Genomic DNA, 25,432 nt, shown 5'->3' with positions numbered 1-25,432 from the left:
GTAGGGGCAGGGCCCCCCCCTAACTTTAAAATTTTCCTTATAATAATATATATAAAATAGTACCCTGAAATGCCAGCTTAATAGGATCGAGTGCCCGCCCCCCCCTAAATTTCATTCTGGCTACGCCGATGTCTACACACCACACCAAGCACCGTCAATTGACTCAATTCACCTACAACTCCACTCACTCTTCGCTCTCTGCTATTAACTGATCATCATCTACATATGTATGTAGTATGTACACACATTCAATGCAGTATTATATCCTTATAACCTAGCTGTTGTTCGTACATTTTTTTTTCTCCGGTGCCATTTGCGTTAGTGTTGTTTTGTACGTCCGTCCGCTCGTTTGCTTTGACAGTGTGGTCGCTTCTTAGGCGATATGCTGAATTCGAAAAGCACTCCATGGATAGGTGCCACACATAGATAATATGCATTTGTGTATGAATGTATAGGCGCGCGTGTGTGTGTATGTGTTTCTTTTAGTGACAAAAGATGTGATTTAGCATGCAAATATGTAATGAATACAGCAGCATGGCGTTGACTAGGAGTTGATGATGAAAAAATTTAAAGAAAATACTTAGCTAAAAGAAACTACAAAACATTTGATAAAAGCGCTGCAAATTGGAAAGGAAGAAAGTAATTTTCAAGAAATTTAATAAAGAGTAATTATGTGAAAACTTAGACGAAAAAATTGCATGTAGTTGCGAGTTTTGTTTGTGAAATGCACACAAAATTATGTAAAAAAAATGTTTAACAAAATGTGTTTGTACTGACCACACACACAACCAAAAACAAATCGCATTTAAAAAGTATGCCATGATTGCCTTAATTTAGAGCTGTGAACTGGAAGTGAAACAGATTTTAAAAATTCCAACTGTTTTCCTGGATTCTGTGAGTGATCCTTCTTCCTGCAATTTATTGTCAAAACAACGCCATAACTAAATAGATATAAAATTACGTGTTCTAAAGTGGTTGATACATCCGCTTTAGATCTATTAAAAAGTGTTCAAATAGCTAGAAAATCGCCGTAAAAAATAAATTAAATTCATTACATTCAAAGAAAAAACAAAACCCGGTAAAAAGTTCCTAAAATTAAGAGAAACGCCTCTCAAAAGTTCCTAATATATAAAAAAAAAAAAACAAAAACAAAATGCTTCGAAATTCGGATATTAGTCAAATTTACGAGCCCTGCCAGAACTATGAACGTGTTCAATATTATGAGCGTCGCCTTAGTCATCACTCCCATCATTCCCATCAAAATTTTGAGCCGCGACGAAACTATGAACCCCGGCAAAGTTATGAAACCAGTTATAGAAGTAAGTTTAATGTTCGTAAATAAAAAAATAAAAATAAAAGTAAAAATTGTATATAAAGTAGGCCACAGAATCGTTATTTTACCATTTAATGTCGCTTTTATGCCTTTTAAAACTTTCAGTATAAAAAATTTTAGCAAACGATGCGCTTTGGGTCAAAAATTGCGTTTAATATGTACATAATAACAAATCTAAGTGCCTTATTTAATTATTTTATTTTATTTTCTACTTGTTTTTAAATTTTTGGTACTTGCGATTAATCAATTAATTTTTTTTTTTTTGTGTTAAAAAAAATAATTTTGTTTGTACTCTCTATTTCATTAAAATATTTATATGCCTTCCACATCGTTAATTTCAATTTATTTCATATTTATTATAATATCACAATTAGCACTATTTTTACGCTCGGGTTGTGCGTGTATTTAGGGCTTTATTGCCACCATGCACAGTCCAATGGGCCTACCGCAATGTATGTAATTTGTATATACATACATATGTATGTATATAAGTAAGCAATTCAGTGAGGCGAAACCCACAACTCAGCTCACAACTCGTTTCCGTTTCAACTCACCGCTGAGAGCGACGATCCGAGTACTTGCCTAGTTTGCCATAACTCATTTGACCCAAACTACCTGTGATCAACTCTGAGTAGAGGCTAAGCTAAGGAAAGAGTAGGAGAATAAGTTTTATTTTCAATCATTTACTCACAAAAATCGATACAGAAAGGTAAAAAAAATAATCTGTAAAAAAATAAACAATTTTCAAATATATTCTGAACCTCAAAAGACCATTTATATAGCTAAGCGTTTCATGCATTTCTACCGATTTTATTTGCTCACTCTCCCATAATTTTCTCACTCGAACTCTCACTTATGCTGCCATATTAACTCAAAAATTTGCTCACTTAAACTCACCTAGCTAATCTTAATACTTTTGCATGCAACACTTATCTATCAGTTCTACTTCTATGCCTCATTTCCCACTCAACTCGCTACCTAGTTTACATTCCTCCATTTCTTCCTTCTCTTCTCATTTTACTAAATTTTTGTGGATTTTCCTATCGCTTCCACAAAAATAAACCAACACACACACACACACAGCAACAACAAATATCATAAAAACATTACCATAGTCATTAGAATTACTACTTGCATTGCCGCAGGCATACTCTCCAACTAAGCTAGCATGCAACACTGTGGCGTTAATGTGTTCAGTGGTGCCAGATTGTGGGAAATTTCCCTATTTGAGGGATATTTTGCATCAAAAATTATTAAAAGGGAAAAAAGGGACATTTTATATAAATAAGGGATTTTCTTTTGACGCAGTTATTGTTGCATAATTGATCAAAATTCACGAATATTCGACATTCGACTTAATTAATCGTTCTGAAGATGTGATGTGTAGTGAAATGGTATATAATTGTTAAAAAGTATAAGGACAATTTCGAAAATTTTCTTACGTTAACCAATTCACGCGCTGAGTAAGAAAGAATCTTTTCAGTTGTAACTGGTATTTCATGTAAAAAGCGGAACAAATTATCTGGTGAAATGTTAAATAGCAGTGAGTGAGCAAAAAAATGAAAGTGAAAAATTGAATGAGTGAAAAAAATGCAGGAAAAGGGGTTTTTTCATAACAGCGGTCGGCCCTCGGCAGGCAATGGCAAACCTCCGAGTGTATTCCTGCCATGAAAAACAGCTTATCATAAAAATACACTCGCCATTCGGAGTCGGCGTAAAACTGTAGGTCCCTCCCCTTTGTGTGACCACATCAAGGGGACCGCCACAAATTGGAGGAACAGCACATATGTGTAAGCGCCAAACTATTATTATTATTTTATATGAATTTTACTTCTTTACTACTGAAACATGTATATGTTTGAATTCGTTGGGAATTTTGAGGGATAAATTTTCAAGATGTGGGTAATTGAGGGATTTTTTCCCCATTTTCGTGGGATTTTTAACAGAGCATGTCTGGCATCACTGAATGTGTTGCGTGCTAGCGCGCTAATGCCGAATAGCGTCATAAAAAAACATAAAAAAAGAGAAATGCATTTAAATAAAAATGTTGCTGTAATAAAAATACCTAAGAATATTATGACCTTAAAATAGTAACTCGCATGCAAACTTTTCAAACTTCTATACAAAGTAATTTTAGCTACTTCAATGGCAGGCGTTACTATTGTTACATTTTAATATACATATATATATTTTTTTATTACACTAAGCGTAAAGTTGTAAAAATAGGTAATTTAGCGAGTTTTTTTCCAACTTGGAACGCATGCAAAAAATCTATTAAAATCCAAAAAGTGAAAATCTCGCAATGCAGGTAGTAGAGAAGGTCGTTAATGATGTTTGGATTTTTGTGCCTTAAATAGAGTAAAGAAATACGTAATAGCCATGCAGGAGTTGAATTATGGAATGTCTTTAGATTTTGGCTGAGTAAAAGTGAAATGTAAAAGTTTGGTGAAAAACATACTTATTGAGAATCAGCAAAGAAATTCTAGGCAACTTTTTTCACATAATATATTAGATATTAGAACCGAATCAATACCAGCAGCGTTTATTTTGTCCAGAAAAAAAAGTATATAAAGTTTCTCCCTTCAATATCAAAAATGATTTTGGGTCAGTCCATGTAAACGAGGAAAATTACTTAGATTTCAAAATGTCTTAATTACACTGTGCGACAGCTGAAATCAGCCCGGAGTTTGTTAATAATTTCTGAAAGTGTACCTATCCAGTACTAAAACACTCGATGTATTTACAAAAGTTAGCTCATATTTTTATTTTATGGTCTACTAAACTTTTCATGCCCCGGCCTAAGTAGTTTTCAAAAAAATGGAAACAATTGGTTAAATAAATGTATCGAGTGATCTTTAAGGTTTGGATGTACATATGTACATATGCAGTAAAATTTCAAGGGCAATATTTTTGTAGAACATTTTAACCCGTCAGCTCCCGCCTGATAGGGTCGTTTCGACCCCTTTTTCAAGAAACCCACTCAAAAAGCAAGTTTGGAAGGTCTAGAGAATTATTCTTCGGACAATGTTACTATGGGCCTTCGCTCTAAAAGATTAAATAAACAAGCAATTTTTAAGCAAAAAACAAAAGCGACTTCAATTCCCAAATTTGAATTGCTTCATGGTCTAATCAATGATCGGATCTTAGCCAAATTAGTATGATATCACCTCTGAGGTACTACCTTTCCCTCAGAAGTCGGTTAACTATCCAAAGCAATGAAATCTGCGGCCACGAAGATCTTCGTAAAAGGATTAAAGGAGTCGAGAGAACGCTGAACGACAGCTTAAACTTAGCCGAGAAAGTTTATAAACTTTCACTGGTCAGCCGAGAGAAATCACAGCGGATTAAGGTACTGCCACGGTTACCACTTTGGTACAATTGTACCAAATATGGGCCTTTTTTGTTTGTTTTGGGCCTTTTTGAAACGTATACAGTTTTATAGCCCATACTATAACAAGTGGAATTTACAAAAACTGGCGTTAATTTTTTGAAATTTTGTTGCTTACGGTCCATCGTACAGTTCCACAAATAACGTAACTCTTCCTTTCTCTTACCGTTTTTCCAGGCAGGTTGTAGATTTGTTTTTGGTGAGTGTATTGGTGTTTTTGGTTCAGTGTGTTAGTGTATTTTGAATAAATTTTAATAGAAATGGAAGCAATTGTAATATAAATGAAAGAAATTGTGAAAGATAAGAGCGAAGACCAAAAACAGGTGATCTCAGTTGTAGGCATTTTTTGGCAATTAACTGAACAAATATTAAAAAAAAATGAACCGCTTGTGTGAGTCACTGTATATATTTTTGTTGGATGACAAAAGTGGTACATTTTTTTAAATTTTATTTTTACTTTTATATTGCGATACACAAAACTTTGATGACGGGGAAACCCCAAATCATACAATATGGGATTATTCTCTTATAAGGCTTAGACTCTGACACTCTGAGAAAAATTATGGTATACAACTAGATAAATTTTCACTTCTTCCCAATAAACTCATCTCACTTTCACTTTTTTCGCACTGTGAATACCCCCACTGTAATTTAACACCACATATGGTGACTACATACAAGTCAAACTCATCTAAGGCAGGGATACAAAATAAGCCAGTCTCTATACAAATCTTGTAAGCTAAAAATAAGTATGCCCAAGAGTATGAGTAAACACGCATGTGCTGAATAATGTGTATGTACAATTTAGTTACTTATATATATACGTACGAGCATGTATATGTTTGGAAGATAGAATTACACACATATTCTTTAATCTCTATGGAATATTTGAAACCGCTGAGAAAGTTTTTGAAGACATTTTATCAATTGAAAATGGGAGAATTGGTTTCACGTTTGCTATGTTTTATCAGCGAGTTAATAACCTTTCCCTTTTTTTGAAATAATCTAAAATTAGATTTCATTAGTTATTTTATGATGCCAGAATGATTTCTAATGAGTAAATAAATCTCAACTTCCTAATACAAAATATATTTTCAGGTTTACCGTATTGAAAAATGCATATTTATTTTAACCCATACGGTTGACAAACGGGCTCGCTTATTTGCATAAACAGCCTTTATTTGCTTTAACTCATGCATTTTTCTCTTTAAAATTCGCATAAGCAGCCGAACAAATGCACGAAATTTTTGGGAATTAGCTCGGATCCGGGGAATTTGTACAATTTTTTATTTATTTATTTTTTATTTTTTTTTACGTGTTTAATTTCAATTTTTTTATTTTCATTTGCTTTACTTTATACCACATCTTTTTTTTAATATAAGTTAATTAAAATTTTTAGAGTTAAATTGTATTAAAAAGTCAACAACCAACGGAAAGCAATGTTAACAAAATATAGAACTTATAAAAAAATTAATAAAAACGAAATAAATGAAAATTCTACTGGCCGTGGGACTCAAACCCACGATCCTGCGGCTAGTTGATCCGCAATACAGGCGTCTATAAGGACAAAATTATTATGCGCATTTGTGTGCTAGTTTATCTGCATTAGAACGCCCGTCTGTCTCGCGCTTAAGCTAACATAAAATCATGCATTTGTTTATATGTAATGCGTATGTATGTGTCTGTGAGCAAACCAATTAAACGTTGATATTTCGGCAAATTTTGTTTAAATAAGCAGAAAAGTCAACAACAACACAGCGATGGAGCAAAGCATTTAATTTTTTCCAAAATGAGAAAAACAAAAAATGTATTTCATTGCAAGAAAAACCTTCATTTTAAATGCATGTATGTATGTGTAAACACAAATATATTAATAATAAGTACTACCTTCTTCAAAGTCATTAAGGTTTGCCTCCAAGCGCTTGGCAAACAAAAGATGATAAGCAAATACTGGTGAATTCATTTTAAATTTTTTTTTTGTGTGTTTCAATTTGCCGGTTGGTATTTTTCCTAAGACGTTAATTAAGATTTGATGAGGCGGAAAATCATACATAAACATACATACTACGTTTAGAAGCTTCATGCAAATATTATTTACTTCTCAAGAAATAATGGCAGCCTCTTTTTAATTTGGCGGCCAAAGTTTAATTTGGCAGAGAAAAATAAGATGGCTTTTCCACATTAATCCTTTTTGCACGCCCACACAAAACTAGTGGCATGTAATTACAGTTGTGTACATTAGTAAAAAAAATGTATTTATATGTAGAAAAAAATTACTTGCAAGAAAAATTTTAATTTGCATAAAAAAGCAAAAGAAAATAATAGAATACACTCTTCCTTTGATTTGTGATTTCTACTCACTTTTTCGCGGTAAATTTACGGCCTTGGCTGAACTAAAAAGGAAATGAGTATTTTTTTTTTTCATTCTTCGAAATTTGGCGGAAATTAAGCGCTGCGTGGCATATAAATTTTGCCTCAACGGAAATTAAAACCCAATTAAAAAATACGTAAATACAATGTAAATAGGAATAAAAATGGAAATGGTAGAAATTGAAAGAAATCAAACAAAAAAAAACGCGTAGATGAAGCCATCAACGTTTAAAATTGTGACTTTTATTTATTTTATTCATGTAAAACATCAGAATTGTTTTGAGGTAGCAGTGTAAATATGAGCGTGCAAAAAAACTTCAAAAAAATCGCGAAAGATTAAATATTTGGGAGATGCAAAAAAGCCGGTGTAAAAGCCAAGGCAGAAGAAACCTTGGAAAAAGATGATCAAGTGTACAACGATAAACATATCGGAAAAATTTATTGACAAATATATCGATAGAATTCAATTTTTCTTTAAATCCTTACGAGAATTAACAAGAAGCAAACTTGCATACTTATAAAGGTAATTTATCGATAACTACTTTGATAAATGCACTGATGGTAACTGTGTTGAACATATCGATGTGAAGTCGGTTAAAAAGGAGAAGGTTACCAATTCGTCGGAATATTTTTTTTTATGTATGTTACCTCATAACCTTGGACCTCGTTAACCGATTTCTATAATTCTTTTTTTAAAGGAAAGGTGTTACCTCAAAGGTGGCTCCATACAAATTTGGTTTAGATCCGATCATTGCATCATGAAGAAAATAACGATAATCTTATATTTGTATATGAGAATTGAAGTCGGTTTTGTTGTTTGCTTAAAAATTACTTGTTTTATAATATTTTATTTTACTTATCCGCAGTTTCACCAATCAGTTTTAAAATTGATCAGAATTTTAAAACTTAAAATGGCAAATTTTACATACAAAAGTGTGTCTTTTTTAATTTTAATAGGCTGTTAAATTTAAAAATTATTGGTGCAACCATTTAATGAATTTTTAATTGTGATTAACTTTTTTTTTAATTTTTTTATGAGTAACAAAAGAGAGCCAAAATTCATTAACACTCAACGCAAGCAGGTGCGCTTTCACACACTTGCAAGCGACTTGGCATTGTTCTTGTTGCCGACATACGCTTGACTTGCGGTTATCTAATCTCTGCTTTTAAGCGTTTAATTTCTTGTTAATTTTCACTTTCACACCTTAAGCTCTTGAAAAATTCGTTATTTTTTAAAGAAAAAATTACAAACGAAAAACCACCGCCAGCTGGTACAAATTTAAGCAGCTGGATTGTCGAGGCTCACAAAAAACATACACGTCTACAATTTAATTAAAATCTTCACACAATCTAACGCCATCCTGCCATCCATCCAGCCTCGTTTAGCCGTTTATCTGTGCTTAACTCGAATGTCTTATTACTAATTTGAAAGTGATTTGTAGCAGGCGTACGTGGTTTTTTAACTCAAATAAATACCTGACTTAATGGGTGGATATTTATTTTTGAAAACCTTTTGTTTAACCAAAATTTCAGCGGAGTGTCTTTGGATAGATTTTTGATCCGTTAACTTACTCTGACAGCCGTTGTCAGTGGCAGGCGAGTACGTTAAGGCAGTCAGCAGTCAGCATATGATATTGCCACCCCCTTTACACTGACACGCTGACATTAAAGTACGCATAAGTTTTGTGTAAAAACGTTAATCTAGCAGCTGGTGGAGAGTTTTTATTTCTTTTAAATGAGTGCAAATGAGGGCTGCTGGGCCACTTACGTATGTATGTAAATCTCTACTTCCGCTTTTTTCCGAATCGCAAATCTCTTTTCCCTATTCAGTCTTTTTTTGCTTTCGATATGCCTACGCACGCAATTTCAATCAAATATACAATTTTTTTTTCTCTCATCAACTCCTCACTCACTCATACCCCATGAATTTTTCAACTGAAATTTGCATTTAATACCAGATCTTTTTTCTTCTTCAGGAAACATCCGCCCCTGTTTGAACATTTCATTTCACCGCTCAAATACGCTTATTTACGCATAAAATGCGCGCAAATGTGCGCGTTGTGCAAAAAACTGGCAAACAAAAAAGTCTTGCAAAAAAATTCACCTTTAATGAAAAATTTAATATACAAACACACAAAGGGCGAAAACCAAATGTATACGCGACAGGTTGTTAAGAAAAAAAAGTATGTAATTCTCCGCGCGTCACCATAGCACGCATCTTAGGCCCAATGAAATCGGATTAGTGGCTTATGCCTAAGTAAGTGAACGCTAATTACATGCGTGCCGTAACCAACCCGCACTGCTGATACATAACTCCCCTCAAAGTAATCACTCAGTTACCTTTTTCGCGTCGTCTACATTTTTTTTGCTTTTTTCTAAGTCCCGCGCACGTAGAGGTGCTATCTAGCAGCAACCACTTCAACCGCCATTCAACCACCTGCTGGCAGCCACTAAATACTTGCATTTAGCGCCAGCGAGAGAGCACAGAGCTGACATGTCTGCTTGTTTTGCGCGCGAATTAATTGTGAAATACTTTGGTTTTTTTTCGTTTTTTCATTTAAGTGTTTATTCGCATATATGCATTCGAAATAGCACACTTTTTTAATATTTAATTAAATAAATTTTTATTGCTTTGGTAACATCAAAATCTTCTCTGAACGCACTAAAAAGGTTTTTGATATCCTTTTTAAACAGCATTCTCTGACTACGTAAGTTGTGACCGTTTTTGTTGGAAATGGTTTAATATGCTGAACTTATGAAAATTTGATCTCAACTGAATGGCAGTAAAAATTTAAAACGGAATACTATTCAGGATACAAAAGAAAAAAGGGTATGATTTCCCCCCTAGTGTTTGAAGGCTCATTTTGAGAAAATTCAGGCACCTTAGAAGTGGTTGTTCATTGAAATATTTTTGAGAAGTATAAGTCCTTTAGGTATCATGGAAAAATTCATCACTTAGCCGAGCTCAACATGAACATTTTTAAGACTTATGCCAAAATGATTTTTTTATTACACTTTTTTAGCTAAAAGTTTTTTATTTCGCCTTTGATCAGTAGTTTCTCAAATTTTTTCCATAATACATACTATCAATATTTTTTTATTTTAACTGAATTTTGTTACTTTAATTTCCTTTCGCCATGTGTGGGGAAAAATATTTATTTTCTATCAAATTTTCTTTTACTTTCTTTTGATTAACATTTTTTTCATATTCTTTTTTAATTTTGTCATACATGCACATACATATATACATACATATACATATACATACATATACATTTATTGTTTTATACTTTTCTTTTTATTTTAAAGTTTGTTAAAAACAGTACGTGCAAGCAAAGTATTTTTCAGTAATTGAGAAAAAATAACAGTTTTAATTTCTCGATAAATTTTTACACTTGAAAATTTTGTGAAAGCCGAACGTGAATTGAAGAATATTTTTTGCAATTTTTTCTTTGAAGTTTTTTTTAAGTTCTCCCTTTTGTTCTTCTTCCAAAATTTACTTTCATTAAAATTTCTCTATTTTAATCGCAAATTTTTCTAATTCATTTTTTTTTTCATTCAATATTTTTCAGACTTGTCTCAATGTTTTCTTCATTTTCCTTTTCATTTAATTATTTTTTTTGTATTTTTTTTTATTTCTTCATCAATGTTTTATACTCTATAATTTTTTAAAAGCCGAGTGTAAAAAGAGGAATACGTATATTTTTTGCATTTTTTCTTAAATTTGTTCATCAAATTTTTTATATATAGATCTTCTTTTATTATAATTGTAACTTTTAACTTTTTCAAAGCATTTTTACCTTGTGCATAAGAAAACTATCTTTTTTTTACCACAATTTATATCATACATTTTTTTCATTATTAAAATATTTTCCGAATTATAGTTTTGTTTCCTTTTGAATACAATTTTGTTTTTATTTTCTGTTCGCCGCGTGTAAGTAGGGAAAAGTATTTATTTCCATAAGCATTTTTTTTATAATCCCAATTTTTTTTATAAAAACAAAAAATTCCACCGCATCATTGCCATAGGTGTAGTTTTAAGTGTCCACCGAGGCTGTGGGTTACTCACTCACGCAAATGCCTCGCTCTTTAAAAAATGTCCATTAAGCAAGTAACTTATTTTAACACACATGAACACAAAATATGGATGAGTAATTGAGGTGGTATGGGAATTTGAATAAGAGTATAAATAAGTAAGTAAGCATGTATAAAATGCGGCACAAACATATGTACATTCATGAGTTTATGCCAAGCTTTTCCATTGAAAAGATTTAAGTATGTACATATGTCTCGGCTTGCTTTGTATAGCTTTGGGAACGCCTACGCCTACAAAAAGCAGCACATATAAATTACCATGCTTTTGTTACATACATACATCTTTAGTAGAGGCGATAAAGTGCAATGACCGCCAAGCGACCATCAGCGGAGTCCTGAAAAGCGAGTGCGATGCATTAAAATCCTATATGAATATGTGTTGGAGTGCAATATACACACACACAGCAGCAAAAGCAAAGTCTATGCTGTTCTATACTAAAGCGCAAAAAAAAATTGCATACCGTAACTGCTGCTTGTTTGCTGCAATCCAACTAACTTTGTTAGCCTTTGCCATCATTACATTTTTTTAGGGAGTGAAATGACCTTTTTGAAGTTGCAAACATTTGCATGCGAGCATGTGTGTAGGTGTATTGCAGCGCAGCTGTCTGAAGTGCAGTAAATATAATTGTGCAAACATTTTACGCACAAAAAAAAACAAAAAACAAACAAGCAATACTTATACGCGAGCCAACCAAACCGTGAGCGTATGTGGCTGCAGCGAAAATTTATAGTCTCGGCGACCAGCAGTCTGTTGGCGCTTGGCCGGATTTTCTAATTCATTTTTGTTTTTGTTGCAATAGAGCGCGCGCACTCGAATAGCTACTGGCAGTGAGACAGTGAGACACTCGTTATGCTTGCCGACCGTACAAGTATCTAGTTGCTTTGCCTCACCAAAAATATAAACAACAAATTTGTAAACACTCACTTTTTATACGCCCACACCGCTTGCCACTGCTACTGCTTCTTCGGGCGAACGCCATGAATTTATAGCCGTAATATGAATTTTTCGCTATACACTCAACGCACCACTCCAATGTCTTTGAACTTGAACACTTTGGTAATCATACATACGTTGTATTTGCAAAAGTCGCTAACGAAACTCGTTAGTATGAACGCTTCGTTGCTTGCGCCTGGGCGTATACGTAACATTTAGTACTTTTTCATCAGAGCGGCAAACTGAGGCACGCACTTGTTGTGTAGTGTATTTAAAGTGCGCTTTTGCCGCCCAGCTTTTTGTGGCCTACGCTACAAATTACGCAAAATTTACAACAAACTAATAGCAGACAGTACAACAAAAACAACCAAAAGCTAAAGCAAGGCAAGCAAAGGCACCAAAATGATTGCGAAAAAATCTGCAGTCAATTCAGCGCAACTACGCATACGAACTTTCAACTTTCAGGGCCTTTACGCTTGAAGTTGCATTCCGATGTGCATATATTGGCATTTATATGTATGTATGTATATATGTTAATCTGTATGTGTGCTCTCCTGCATGCGCACTGCACATTCATCAATTACTTAATATAATTACTTTTGGCTTTTGGATTAAGCGCGCCACCGGCATAACACGCACACCCGCTATCACACCCACACACACACACACATTCAAACAGTCAGAGGCAGTCAGTCAGTTAGCTCTACACAGGTCTACCCGCCAACCCATCCCAAGCATTCGCAAATCCATTGCGCTACAAATAAATATTAAACCCCCCTTTGATTGTACAAGCAGTCAGAGTATCCACACATACATACAAAATGGCTAGCGCGCGCGTATATTTATGTTTGCAGACAACATTAATTTGTAATGTAATAAATTGTAGCAACACTCTTTTATCGCCTGCAATCCCGCTATATTCTGCATTACTTCATACAACCGCATTATACCGTTGCCGTATGTGCTGTTGGTTGGCCTTCAATAGTTGTAACGAAATTTGTTTGCTCATTTTTTGCTACAAATAAGGCAGACTATCGACACTGTAACAAAAACAACTCAAGCACATATTTCACATATTTCGTTTATTGCGCCATGTTGGCTGACTGACTGGTTGGTTATTTGGCTAGTAGATAGGTAGACAGGCAGACGCTCTGTCAGTCCAGACTTTTGGGTGGGCGGTGGTGATTCAAGGCTCATTCAATGCAAATGCGGAAGTTGTTAATGATGTCTGCCAGCTACTGTTGCGGCGGCTTCTGCTGCTACTACTTTGCTCCTGTTGCCACTGAATTCACACTTGCTATGGCATAAATGCATATACAAGAACATAAAAGTAGCAGATACATACATACATTAACGCGGGCTTGTTAATGGCATTCAATTGAGTTGTGTGTGTGTGTGTGTGTGTGTGTGTGTGTGTGTGTGTGTGTGTGACGCGGTCTACACTTTTCCGGCGGCTGTTTTTAGTGGCCTTTTTAAGTGTTTCACAGATTTCCGAACATTCAACTTTTTAGCGTTTTTACATGGTGGCGGTGTAAAAGTCTATTATAAAGCTGACTTCAGTGGCGGTGCTTTAAAGAGTTGTATTTAAGGTATCTAGTATGTAATTGGGAAAAACTGAATATAAAACTACCGACATATTTTTACTTCAAGCCAGGGACCGAAAATAACAGTTATTTCTTTTTTGATGTTATAAAAGTCCAAGGAAAAATATTGTCGTAGAGTAAAGTTATCAATATTCCTTCGTCCCAGGGCCTCCTGGATCCTATTTATTTATGACTAAATCAAGCTTTACTCTAAAAGTTCGAATAAATCTCCCTTACGTTCCAAGCTCCTATATTATATAACCCATAACGAATAACAGAACAAAATTTGTGTTTAAAGAGCAGATAAATTTTAAAACTTACTATCTATTAGCCAGGCAACAATTTGTATCATAAAACCCCTAAATGTATGCAAAGAGTTATTATTTTAATTAAAGTTAAGCTCAAAAAAAATGAGAACAATTAAATAAGATAAGGAAATGCTGATTAGTTTTAGCACAATTAGCAAATGTTAACCGTTTTTTCTGAAACTAATATTTTACAATTTATTGCACCTCTCTACAATATACGTACAACATGCATAAGCGTTTAAGGCTTGCCACTTCAGCACTAAACTATATATAATACTCCCAGCTACATGTTGCCGCCATTAATTGCATTTCCTGCCTATTATTTGCTGACAATTTCAATTTTCACTTCCGCCCAAACGAACGCCTACACATTTTGTATTCATATTTTGTATAAATATTTTTAATATAAAAATTTAAATGATAAACTACGCACGCAAGTAAAGCTGCTGCTGTTCGGTAGTGCGCTTATCAAATTCGATTAATCGCAAAATTTATGTCACTGACAGAATTTAATAGCTTCTTTTTTTTTTGGTGGGTATGTAATAGCTTTTTCACGAATTTTATTAGAAAATGCAGATAATTATGACAGCGAAAATGATATATGACAGCGAGCGAGCGAATATTGCAAAAACAATATAAAAAAAACACGCAGCGGCAGGCAAAAAATGTGAATTATGTAAAATTATAAGTGCTGTTAATGAGCAAAATGCAAAGGTAACAACAACATATGTGGCTTAAAAAATTATATAACAACAAAAAAAAAACACATTTACTGCATTGCAAAGCAAAATAAGCAAAATGTAAAATGCCAATTTCATGCGGCAACCGCATAATGTAATATCCGTTTCCGTATGCCATGTGGTATGAGCGATTTTTTTTCTATATCTGCCTACGGAGCTTTCCTATTGCGTATGTATGCACAAATAGTGCGGCATAATATGCCTAAATACACATGTACATACACACGAATATTAGTATAGTTACATATTTCATTTCCGCTGCTGGTCAACCAATCAAAAAGGCGCAAATCTCATTTATTTTTACTAGTCTATTTTTAGGCGCTTTAGCACGAAACTGTTTTCTTTTTGACTCGTTTATATCCGTTTTTGGAAATTTGAAAGCTATACGAGTACTGTATACATACATATGTATGTAGGCACACAAATGCCATGTGTTTTGTTATTGTTGTTGTTGCTTAATGCTATTAAAATTGCTTTCAAATCGAATGCAGAAATAGCAGCTTACAAATTTGTATAAATTTCTTTTTGCTTTTGTCACACACAAAGTCCTCTTTTAGCTCAGCCACGCTGGAAATGAGCAAAATGGCGCTCAAAGAGATTTATTTAAATACAAAAACACACACACACACACAGTATATTTGTTCGGATTCAGTGTCGCAGCAATGCTATCTTTGCTGGCTCTTTTTCAGCTTTAGCTGCTCTAATGCTATAGAAATTATTTACAATATATGTATGTATGTATGCTGCGATTGTGCGTTCGAAATTCTATTCAAGCGCATTGCTATTACCCCAACCACGCACGCCAGATGGGGCTTTTAGCTTTAGCTTAAATTTAATTAAAAATATTGATGCCATCATCAAAAATAAACGCTGTATAAAAATTAATTTAGAAAATCGAAAATAATTTCCGCGTGACAAAATAGTGGCAGATACAGAACGGGAATTACTTACATATTACAAAAGTAGCGAAAGGGGGAGAGTAATGAGAGGCTAAAGCTTTTTCATTTGCTGATATTTTTTGCCGATATCTGTTTAATTTACTATAGCTTTTCTAATCTAGCCACCCTATTTTATAGCGCAGCTCATGCGATTCGAACACTGACGCTCGTAAAACTTTGCAATTTGATAAATTAAATACAAAAACTGCAGGCAAAGGCAATGCGATTGTGAATGGCGAAGCTAAGACAAAGCGCGCTATGCCACGAGAGTTTACTTTGCAGAAATGCTGCCATTAACTTTACGGTATAGTATTTATATTTACTTCTTCTCTCTATACAATTTCTACTCACCCAAACTACTTTACGGCTATGTTTTGTACTTCATCAGTTCGCACTAGCGCCACCCCCCCGTTCATCATGCCGCCTTCACTTCCTTTCACATATATTGCGTTCTTCATTCAACCAATTCGCTTCCTTTTGCACTGCCCTCTTTCATACTTTTGTTGCTAATGACAGAATAAAACGAAATCCAAACATAAATTATACACTTATCAGTTTCATTTATCTTTGAGATTTTGATGGTTTTGTAATTGAGTAATAAACTAAGGAAAACCAAAGAAAGTAGAAGGTTCAAATGAAGCGAAAGACGAAGTGTACGCTGCCAACCACCCTATTCCGACAGAATTGGTTGTAAGAACGCACCTTGTGAAGGCAAGCACACGGATACGTATATACACTTTCAGACACTGACGACAATCGAACCTATACAACTCTATAATCATAGCACAAAATCCGAGCTCAATACTCAGGGCCGGTTGTTCAATAGCTGGTTATCACTACCTCCCAGTTAAACATCATTATCGACGATTTCGACAACATGCATATAACATGTAATCGATAAAGCAGTCTTTGTATTTAACCGAAGCTTCTACCTCCTATTAGTGTTAACCAGATATTGAACAACCCGGCCCTCAGTGTTTCACAAGTTCAGTTGTATTTATATTTCATTTCAGCAAAGTTCATCGCCTTTGTTTGTTCCACAAGTTCAGCTTTACTTTATTTGCCGCATAAATTCCCGTTTTTTTCTGTCTTTCATAAGTTCAAAGCCTTTGAATCGAAATGAACGAATTTTGCGACTACGTTGTTGTACGTATACTTTAAGGCGCTTGCTAAAGTGTTTCACAAGTTCAGTTCTCTATACAGCGCCGGAATTTGGTCAACGTCTTACCCTGCTTATGCCATAAAAAAATTTATATATCAATAGCAAATGCCAGAAACCAAAAAACAAAAACTCATTAATAAATGTCCTCCAAACAAACTTCGCTCAAGAACTAAGTAAATCGAACAAAAACGCATGTGAAAAGTCCAAGTTACTTTCAAAGCAACAAATAAAGTAGCATTTCGAATTGCGCGTTTTTTATGTTAACAAAAAAAAAAAACAAAAAAAGCCACAATAAGCACGAAAATGGGCTGCGAAGCACTTAGCAAATATGTATGTGTATGCTCACTTACTTCTTTTTCGATTCGACAATAATTTTCTCTTTCGGCCTTATCATTAGCACAGCCCATTTATGGCACAGCACACACTCCTTTGCACTCCACAGCTAGCCAAAAGGGTCATTCCGGTAATAAAGCGCAATTTTGTAGATAAGGCACAAACAAAGCATGCCGCCGCCGCTGTCCTCACACACACACACACACACACCCTCACTCACCCACTCACTCACTCGCGACCTCGTTTCTCCATAACTTGCTCATAACCTAGGCTAGTCGCTTGGTACTGCCGTTACGTTGTAAGCGGCGGCGAAGTTGCAAAATGAAGTACGCAAACTTTTCTCTAGCTACATAAGGAGCTGCTGCCTGATATGGCTTTCGATAGCCCTGCGTTTTATGCCAATGAAATTACCAAGACGACAGTCAACGATAATGTGTCAAGGAGCCAAGCATTGTTGCTGCTGCTCCTAGCCGCCCTAGAGGTTTTTTGTTGTTTTCATTATTTGGCGTGGTTTTTCAGCTCCTTTTTTCGGTTGCCATTTTTGGTTATTGTGTAATGGCGTTTATTGTTTCTCGACTCGCCAATATAAAGTATTCGCCCATAAATTTGGCCATTATCGAAATTCATAGCGTGCAAAGTACCTACCTTACATACACACGTACTTATATATGCATGTATATAGATAGTCAAAAGTATATATGTATGTATAAAATTTTCAGATAATGAGCTGTGATGTTATAAAAACGTGTAATCAAATAGCTAACGGCCATTTTCTATGGTGGAAAGAATGTATCCGATACCAATGATAATGTCGGCGGTAATTGTTTGCAAAAAGGCAGTGTTAAGTACCGTTTTGGAAATTTTAAAACTTCTTCGCAGCTAATTTATGGTAGTAATTACTTATTGGAGCGACCGAAGTTTTTAGACGTGTCTGTTTTAATGGCAAACTTTTACTTATCTTGTCTAAGATATTTTTCTACGGTGTTTTTGTTAATTTTCCATGCTAAGCTGGACGAGAATTATGGGTAATATCTTTTATTCAAAACAGCTCTAACATGTTCATAGCTTCAGTTCACTTATCTTACCACTTATATGTAAATAGTTATAACTTGTAACGAACCTTTCATTCGTGTACCGAACAAATCTGCAATTCTCAACAGACTTATGAATTTACCTCTTTAAATATAGCACCTGAAAGTAATAAGTGAACTCAAACTCCACAACAAAGTCACTTCTAGTCTCACTTATGGTCTGATTATGGCAACTTAACGTATGTAACTTACGGCTCTCTCTTGAAAATTCTGTTTAATGGGTGTTGCCTATAATTGAACAGCCGGAACTTAACGTAACTTAATGCCACGTCGAAATCTGTTTCATTTTGTTTCTCTAAGTTCTACTTCCGTTAAGTTAAGTTAAGTTGCCATGATCAGGCTTTTAGTCTAACACTGATTATTTACAGTATTTTTTAGAACGTTTGTTAAATGATGGCCGTTCAACAAAATTAAATATAAACAGATTTTTGAAAGTTTCTAGATCCTTCAACTTTTGCGGCTGCAAATCTTACTTTTTGTAAAAAATTCTTAAAAAATAATTTCCAAAGTACAATTCGTGTTCAAAGCCCTTTATTCCAAACCTATCACAACTTTTTATATTTTTTGTGCTCTGTTAATCGTTTTAATTTTTTCCCCCCCCCTTTTAATGCCCATGCTGCCTTTAATTTCCCTTACACTTTGCCCATGACAAAATCCACCTCCAATGACCTATCTGCTAAAGCTCTTAAATTCCAACCAGCCACTTATTTTCATTGTTGGATGCCGCTAATAATTAAAATGTCAATTATCTACATTAAATATTAAAAATTACCATAACTCTATTACTCACGAGCTTATAAAAAAAGTTGGTTCATAAAATCCAAGCTACTTTTTTGCAACAAATTCAAATTATAAAAACGCCTTGCCTGTCGAGTCGATTTTGTCATTGTGTGGCATGCAAGTAAATTGTAAAATTATTATAGACACATTGACAAATTATAAATATTTGATACAAAAAAAGAAAGCTGTGAAATATTTTCAACAAAGGATGAAAGACCTAGACCTAGACTAGTAATAAAACTTCTAAGCTTTTTTGCATTGAAGTAAAATATTTCCAAGTTTTACTATATAGGGGTCTAGGTCCTTCATCTGGAGTTGAAATTATTCCTACACAGTGTTATTGATCTCAATGAAAGCTAGTGTAAATACTAAATTTTTGTTCACTTTGTGCTTCTACATAATTAAAATCTTAATGGATGATAGAGCTTATAGCGCTAACCTACTTGGTTTTGCAACTTTCGAAGAGTCTACTGTTAAGGCGCTGGCCCAATGCAGGCTTGCTTTGCACACCTTGCTTACTTTAATTTGCTTTGATTTACTTCAAAAACTCGTTTGGCCAAATGGCGGCTTGGAACGCTGTCAAAGCAGCTGTGTAGTTAAAAAGTCAAGGTCTGTTTCCTTACACTAAGAATAATTTTGCCAAAAAATTCCAGAAAATTTAAAAAAAAGAAATACAAAACAATTTTTTCAGATTTATTTTTAAATGAATGTGAATTAATTTTTGCATTTCAAAGGAATGATAATTATTATACATACATATATAACTATATGTACATTTATTAAGAACAACAAACTCAAAACAAAAAAATAGATTTTTCAAGAGACGACTTACCAGTAGTTTGACATCATAAATATCGCCAGCTTTATGTGAAAAGTTGATAAGTCTACATTTTATGAAGCCTCAAATTTTGATATAGAGAGTAAGAGAAATTAAGGATTAAGGTACTTTTTTTAACAGAGATCTAATCCTTCTGATTTGTATGGAGTTTTGCTTTGCTTTAAACACGCAAAATGTTGTATTCAGAGTTCCTGTAAAATTTGTAAAATTGGACTTAGGAACTTTTCACTTTAAGCCAGCGACATGTTAAATATAAATATGGAAACATAGATTACTTTTTATTAAACTTTGAGTTACTAATATTATACATATATTTTTTTTAAATTACGTAAGAAAATTTTTGTTCATAAAAAGATGGAGCAGTTTGTTTGAATTGATTTAGAACGGGAACGTATCTTTTTGTCAAAAGGCTACGAAACGCTTTCAAATAAAACTTTTACCTATTTGAAACTTTGAGGCGCTTAAAGCAAGTGAAGCAAAGCTGCCATTTGGCCACCCTTCATACGTTTTAGTACATTCCAAATAACTTTTGACAGTTCTCAAAGCGAAGCAAGCAAAGCAAGCCTGCATTGGGCCAGCGCCTTTAGTCTTACATTACTATCAGTAAAACTTTTACTGTAAAATCATTGAATACTTTTAGGCTCAAGAAAGTGAATTTTTTAGCTTTAAATCGTTGCGCTGCGTTATTTAGATCGATCCCAAAAACATGCAAGTCTTTGATTATCTTTCGTAGAATCTGGTATCCCTCTTTTAAACTGAAGTTTTCCAACGCTTCCGATACCTTTTATATCAGATATATGTATTCTCTCTGAGCTATTTGCTCTAGGTAAATGAGTACAATTCATAATGCAACAAACTTAATGTTTGGAAAAAGGGGTGATTAGAATTATATATTTACAGAGAATTCTGGATTTTGTAATTCGTAAGACAAAGAGTTCGAAAGAGTTTGGTTGTAGTTATTTTATTTATTTTTTCTCCTTTTTAAATTTAATTTGTTATTCCTTTGTTAATTTCATTTTCTTTTAATTTTTAGATGTTACTGTTTTAAAAAGAAAAATATATTTTTTTAATTCATTTAATTTTTTGAATGTATTTATTTATTGTTTTTTGTCTGTTTTTAATATTTTTAATCCAATTTGATTGTTAAGTACTATTTACTTTTTTTCTAATTATTTCTTTTTCTAATTTAATTTTCTTTTGTTTATTTATTGTTCTAAATAGAAAAGTATGTGGGTTTTTTTAGTTTAAATTAATTTAAAAAAAATACTTATTGCAAAAAGGCGAACAACAGAACGCTAAGACCTCCTCGTTAGCATAACTTTCAATTAGTCTTTTGAAAGACAGTAAAGAGCTTTCAGGATGGTTTCCATAATTGACAACTATCTTACGAAAGACTTTCGTCTTTCGAAAGACTGTGCTGAGTAGCGATGAAACGATACGGGTAAACACAAGTACATACTCGATACTTTTCGTTCGATGCTAAGTAATCCTTTTTATTTGTTTTTAAGTTTATTGAACGCTGTTCTTAAGTCAAAAGAATAACAATAAAAAGACTTTTCGTTTGAACGTCGTTCTTGACGTCAAGGTAATTTTGCATTTAGTCATACCATCAAAATGACTTTTAAAAGTAAAATTTTTGGTTTTTTATTCTTCGCGCTGAAAACATTATCGAATAATATTAAAGGTGAGGGAGACTAGCTCTATTAAAGAAAACTAGAAATTTAAGCTTTCTAAGAACTCACCATAAAAAAAAAATCGTTACTTTTTCACTATAAGAGATAATTTGTCAACTAATAACCCAAAGTACAACATATCCGCCTATGATAAAAAAAAAATTAAATTGGACTTCCCAAATCCCGAGTGCTGAACTCACGGTTTTAAGGTAAAACGAGATTAACTTCTTCTAAACTTTTTCAAGTTATTATCTCTGTTAAATACCATTCATCATTAATCATATTGTTTTGCTGTGTTATGTTGTTTTATTCATTTTCATTTCTTAAATTATTCGGAGTTTAGAATTCGCCGACGATAATTAATTTATTACTTAAAAAAATTAAATTCAATCTACTTTATACTGAATACCTTCATAGCCAAAAGTACCGATACGAGTAGGTATCGATACTTTAGATCCGATATTTTTCGGGTTTCGATACTTTCTTACGACACTTCTTCCAAATAAAAGTATCGGTACCTGCATGTTATCGTTTCATCCCTAGTGCTGAGTTGAAATACGCATGAACTAATAAGAGATCTCTGGCTATGAAGGTAGCCTGTTATTTTTCGGATCACGATTCCTACTATTGGCAAAAACTGAACCCAATCTTGAAACCAGACTCCTTATTAAATACTTATCCTACAAAGAATTTGAGAATTACAGCTTTTGTTAGACGCATGAAATAATAATATTGCTTTAATGGAATAGTGTTGGTAATAGTGTTACAATTAATTTTTCAGTACGTGTCAGAGCCACCTACGCCTTTACCCATTCTCTACTCAGTCAATAACTTCGTTAGCAAATTTAGTACTGTAACACAAAAAATATGCACACCAGCAGTTTTTAATAACTATTCGTAATTTATTAAGTGCGTAATTTGGTTTTTACTCATTGACCAGTGTGTTCAGCAATTACCAACGCCCCTATAACAACAGCCATGCATTTTGCTTATCTACAACATATTTTAAAATATTTAACAGCAGAAAAAGCTTAACAAAATTATATGACAGAGCAAATTTTTTCGACTTATTTTTTCCTTTTTTGTTTTGCTATACCCCACTCGCTTTGTCATAAAAATTAATTAAAAATGATAAAAATTTTGCTGCGTTAATTTAATTGAATTTAATGCATGCCTGATTTAGCACATACACAGTAAATTGACAAGCTACTGGTTTGTAAAACAAATGTTGAAAAAATACAATAAAATACGTAAATTAATGCACACCAACTGCAAACACCTTCATGGAAGCGACATACATACTTACGTTAGATTTGTATGTATTTTTCTGTATGTGTGTGATTATCCTGACGCATTATTACTTCCTATTTAAATTTTTTGTAGTTAGTAACTACGCCGATACAGCCAGATGAGTTAATTATGCAGTGAAAAATGCTTACTAACCGGTTATCATGTTTGAAATGAATGAATGTAGTGAAAAGGACAGCTGAGAGATAAGGTAAAAGTGTGCAGTATTTTGTAATAAAAAGTCAAACAATGAAGAAATGAATGCATTTTGCAGCAGGTGTTTCACGAGTTCAATTAAGGTGTTGAAAAAGTGGAGTGAAGCGGTGTATCGTTTTATTTGTTCAACTATATTGTTTCAATTGCTGTACCTGCAGTAAGGGTCTGCAAATCAATATGTAAATGCCTCTAAAGTTACCTAAAAAAAATTATGGGTGCCTAAAATTATGCAACATAGCATTAGCGCCAACTTATACCGCCAGATTTGGTGTATTTTATATTGTATTTCTCTCTTGCTGCATATTTTGCGCTCTCCTGCTTTTGATACTATTCAGAATTTTAGAGATTCGTAACACGGCAATACTGTTGGAGGAATGATTTTCATCAAATGAGCTTTAAGCGATTAAAAAATTTATATCTACATATTACGAATACCAACATGGTATACATATATAAAAAATATCGATAATAATACTGACAATTTTCTGTTTCTTTGCCTCTAATGGACGAAGTCCTTGTCAACGATGCCTAGAGAGTTTTTAGCAAAACCATATCGTTTGGATCCTTTCTATATAAGAGACTGCTGGCTACCTACTTTTTTAATTGGTTTTTAATGAAACTGCTACATTTTGGAAAAAAATAAATTTTAAAATAAATAATTTTTGCCATAATTTCAGCTGACTCAATATTTTTTATAACCAAATTCTACCGTTGCAGATCTGGCACCACTTCTGCTGAGCTGAGTGCATAATTGAGAGCAACAAATAATTGCTGGTTGCACCTTTTCAATACAAGTTTTTGTTAAACGTATAGTGAATTTGCATTTTATTTTTTAAGAAGTGCTGTGAAAAAATTACCAATAGAAAGTAAGTTGCCCCAGTTGGCAATAATTTATCAGCTTGTATAAAAGCATAACTATTATTAACATAATGAAATTATAAGCTGTTTGATTTAAATACAAATTACTTTTTATGCGATCATAATTACTTTCACGCACACATACACACATCCCAGCATCTTTTGGACACGTGTTCCTGTACATTAGGCTGGTCCAAAAGAAGTAAAGTCCGAATTTTAAGGCTGTTTTACACCGATAAAATATATTCCCTGTTTTTTATATTAAAGTTAAATAATATTTATAGGTCACTCAAAGATTTTCATGTATTTTACATTTAAAAAAAAAAAACAATTTTTCATAGAAATGTTATAGAATTCTTGAAAATCAATATTTTTAGATCGGGAAACTCTGCCAATACCCAATTGTTTATTTTACCATTTTTTTAATACTGCCGTTTTTTTGATAACTCCTATTTCATTTTTAGGATTTTTTGGGGGCCTGTTAACAATAGTTGATATTAAAAACTGGTTAAATAAACAATCTATATATATGTATAATACGCGAAGGCATTTTTTGTTCAGGGTAAAAGATCTGCACCGTTGCGCTTGGGCTGTAGATGTGCAAACTGGTTTTATTTTTTTGAAATGGGTTGCCACATATTGAACAATTAAATTCAAATTATTTAATAATTAATATCGTCAGACCCGTACCGTTCGTTAGGTTTACGAACGTAGTAATTTGTAAATATTTTGAAGAGGGTTGCCACCTGTTCGAAAAGTCGAATTTTGTTAGCTTACAAACAAAATAGTGTTGAGAAATCTTTAGTTTCAACACTAAGAATATTTTTGAGGTGCTTAAAGAGAATTGCCCCCTTTTAAAAAGTTAATTTAAAATTATTTAACAAGTCACATGAATTACTAAGATATTGGTATTATTTTTATTTTTTATTATTTTTTCTATATGGAACAATCCTAGGCGGAGATACCATTAAAATTCGAACCTTACATTTTCCAAATGCATTTGCGGTCCACCCTATAATTGTATATATGTATGTAGATATTTGTGGCGCAAATTTTCATTTCATTAAAGCGCGCGGCATATGTTCTGACACAAATGCGAACTGTCACTTAGGCGCCAGCACCTTATAAACATCGCGTTTCGTATTTGTTTTTACTTGCATTTTATTTTGTTCATTTAAATTACACCAAAAGCGCAGCGCGTTTCAACATTTTAAGTGACACTGACAGTTGCATGAGCACACACGCACACGCTTATGCAAATTTGCGTGCATTTTTGTGCAAAGAGAAAAAGTGGCCATTCAACTGTCACAAGTGTCGAAGTAGCCAGCAAGCCAAGCTGCATTGCTTTTTTTTTATTCACTCCTTGACAGCACTCACACTTGTGTACACGCGCGTGTGATTGTGTGCCTGGGCGTGCGCTGAGGTGCAAAAATCACAAGCACACGCAGTTGTGTGAAAATTTGCACTGCTCGCTGCGCTTTGCTTTTTACGCTGCTCCTCAAGCG

At 33.6% G+C, this 25,432-nt stretch overlaps 1 protein-coding gene across 1 annotated transcript in view; it reads right to left on the bottom strand.

Annotated features, from left to right (window-relative positions):
* Positions 1–1,883: 1,883 nt before the first annotated feature.
* The window catches only part of LOC118740172 (platelet binding protein GspB-like), a 132,456-nt gene continuing 108,907 nt past the window's right edge, over positions 1,884–25,432 (bottom strand). Inside the window, exons 4-5 of the mRNA XM_036471668.1 lie at positions 2,439–2,555; positions 1,884–1,976 (exon numbers count right to left, since the gene is read on the bottom strand). Of these exons, the coding sequence (XP_036327561.1) occupies positions 1,884–1,976; positions 2,439–2,555 (210 nt within the window). The remainder of the gene's footprint in view (positions 1,977–2,438; positions 2,556–25,432) is intronic.

This window comes from Rhagoletis pomonella, unplaced genomic scaffold, assembly GCF_013731165.1.
Source record: "Rhagoletis pomonella isolate Grant_MI unplaced genomic scaffold, Rhpom_1.0 Rhpom_scaffold_00005, whole genome shotgun sequence".
In the NCBI taxonomy this organism is placed as follows: domain Eukaryota; kingdom Metazoa; phylum Arthropoda; class Insecta; order Diptera; family Tephritidae; genus Rhagoletis; species Rhagoletis pomonella.
Note: the sequence above shows the minus strand (reverse complement) of the source record. Positions and strands in the feature narration are given on the sequence as shown.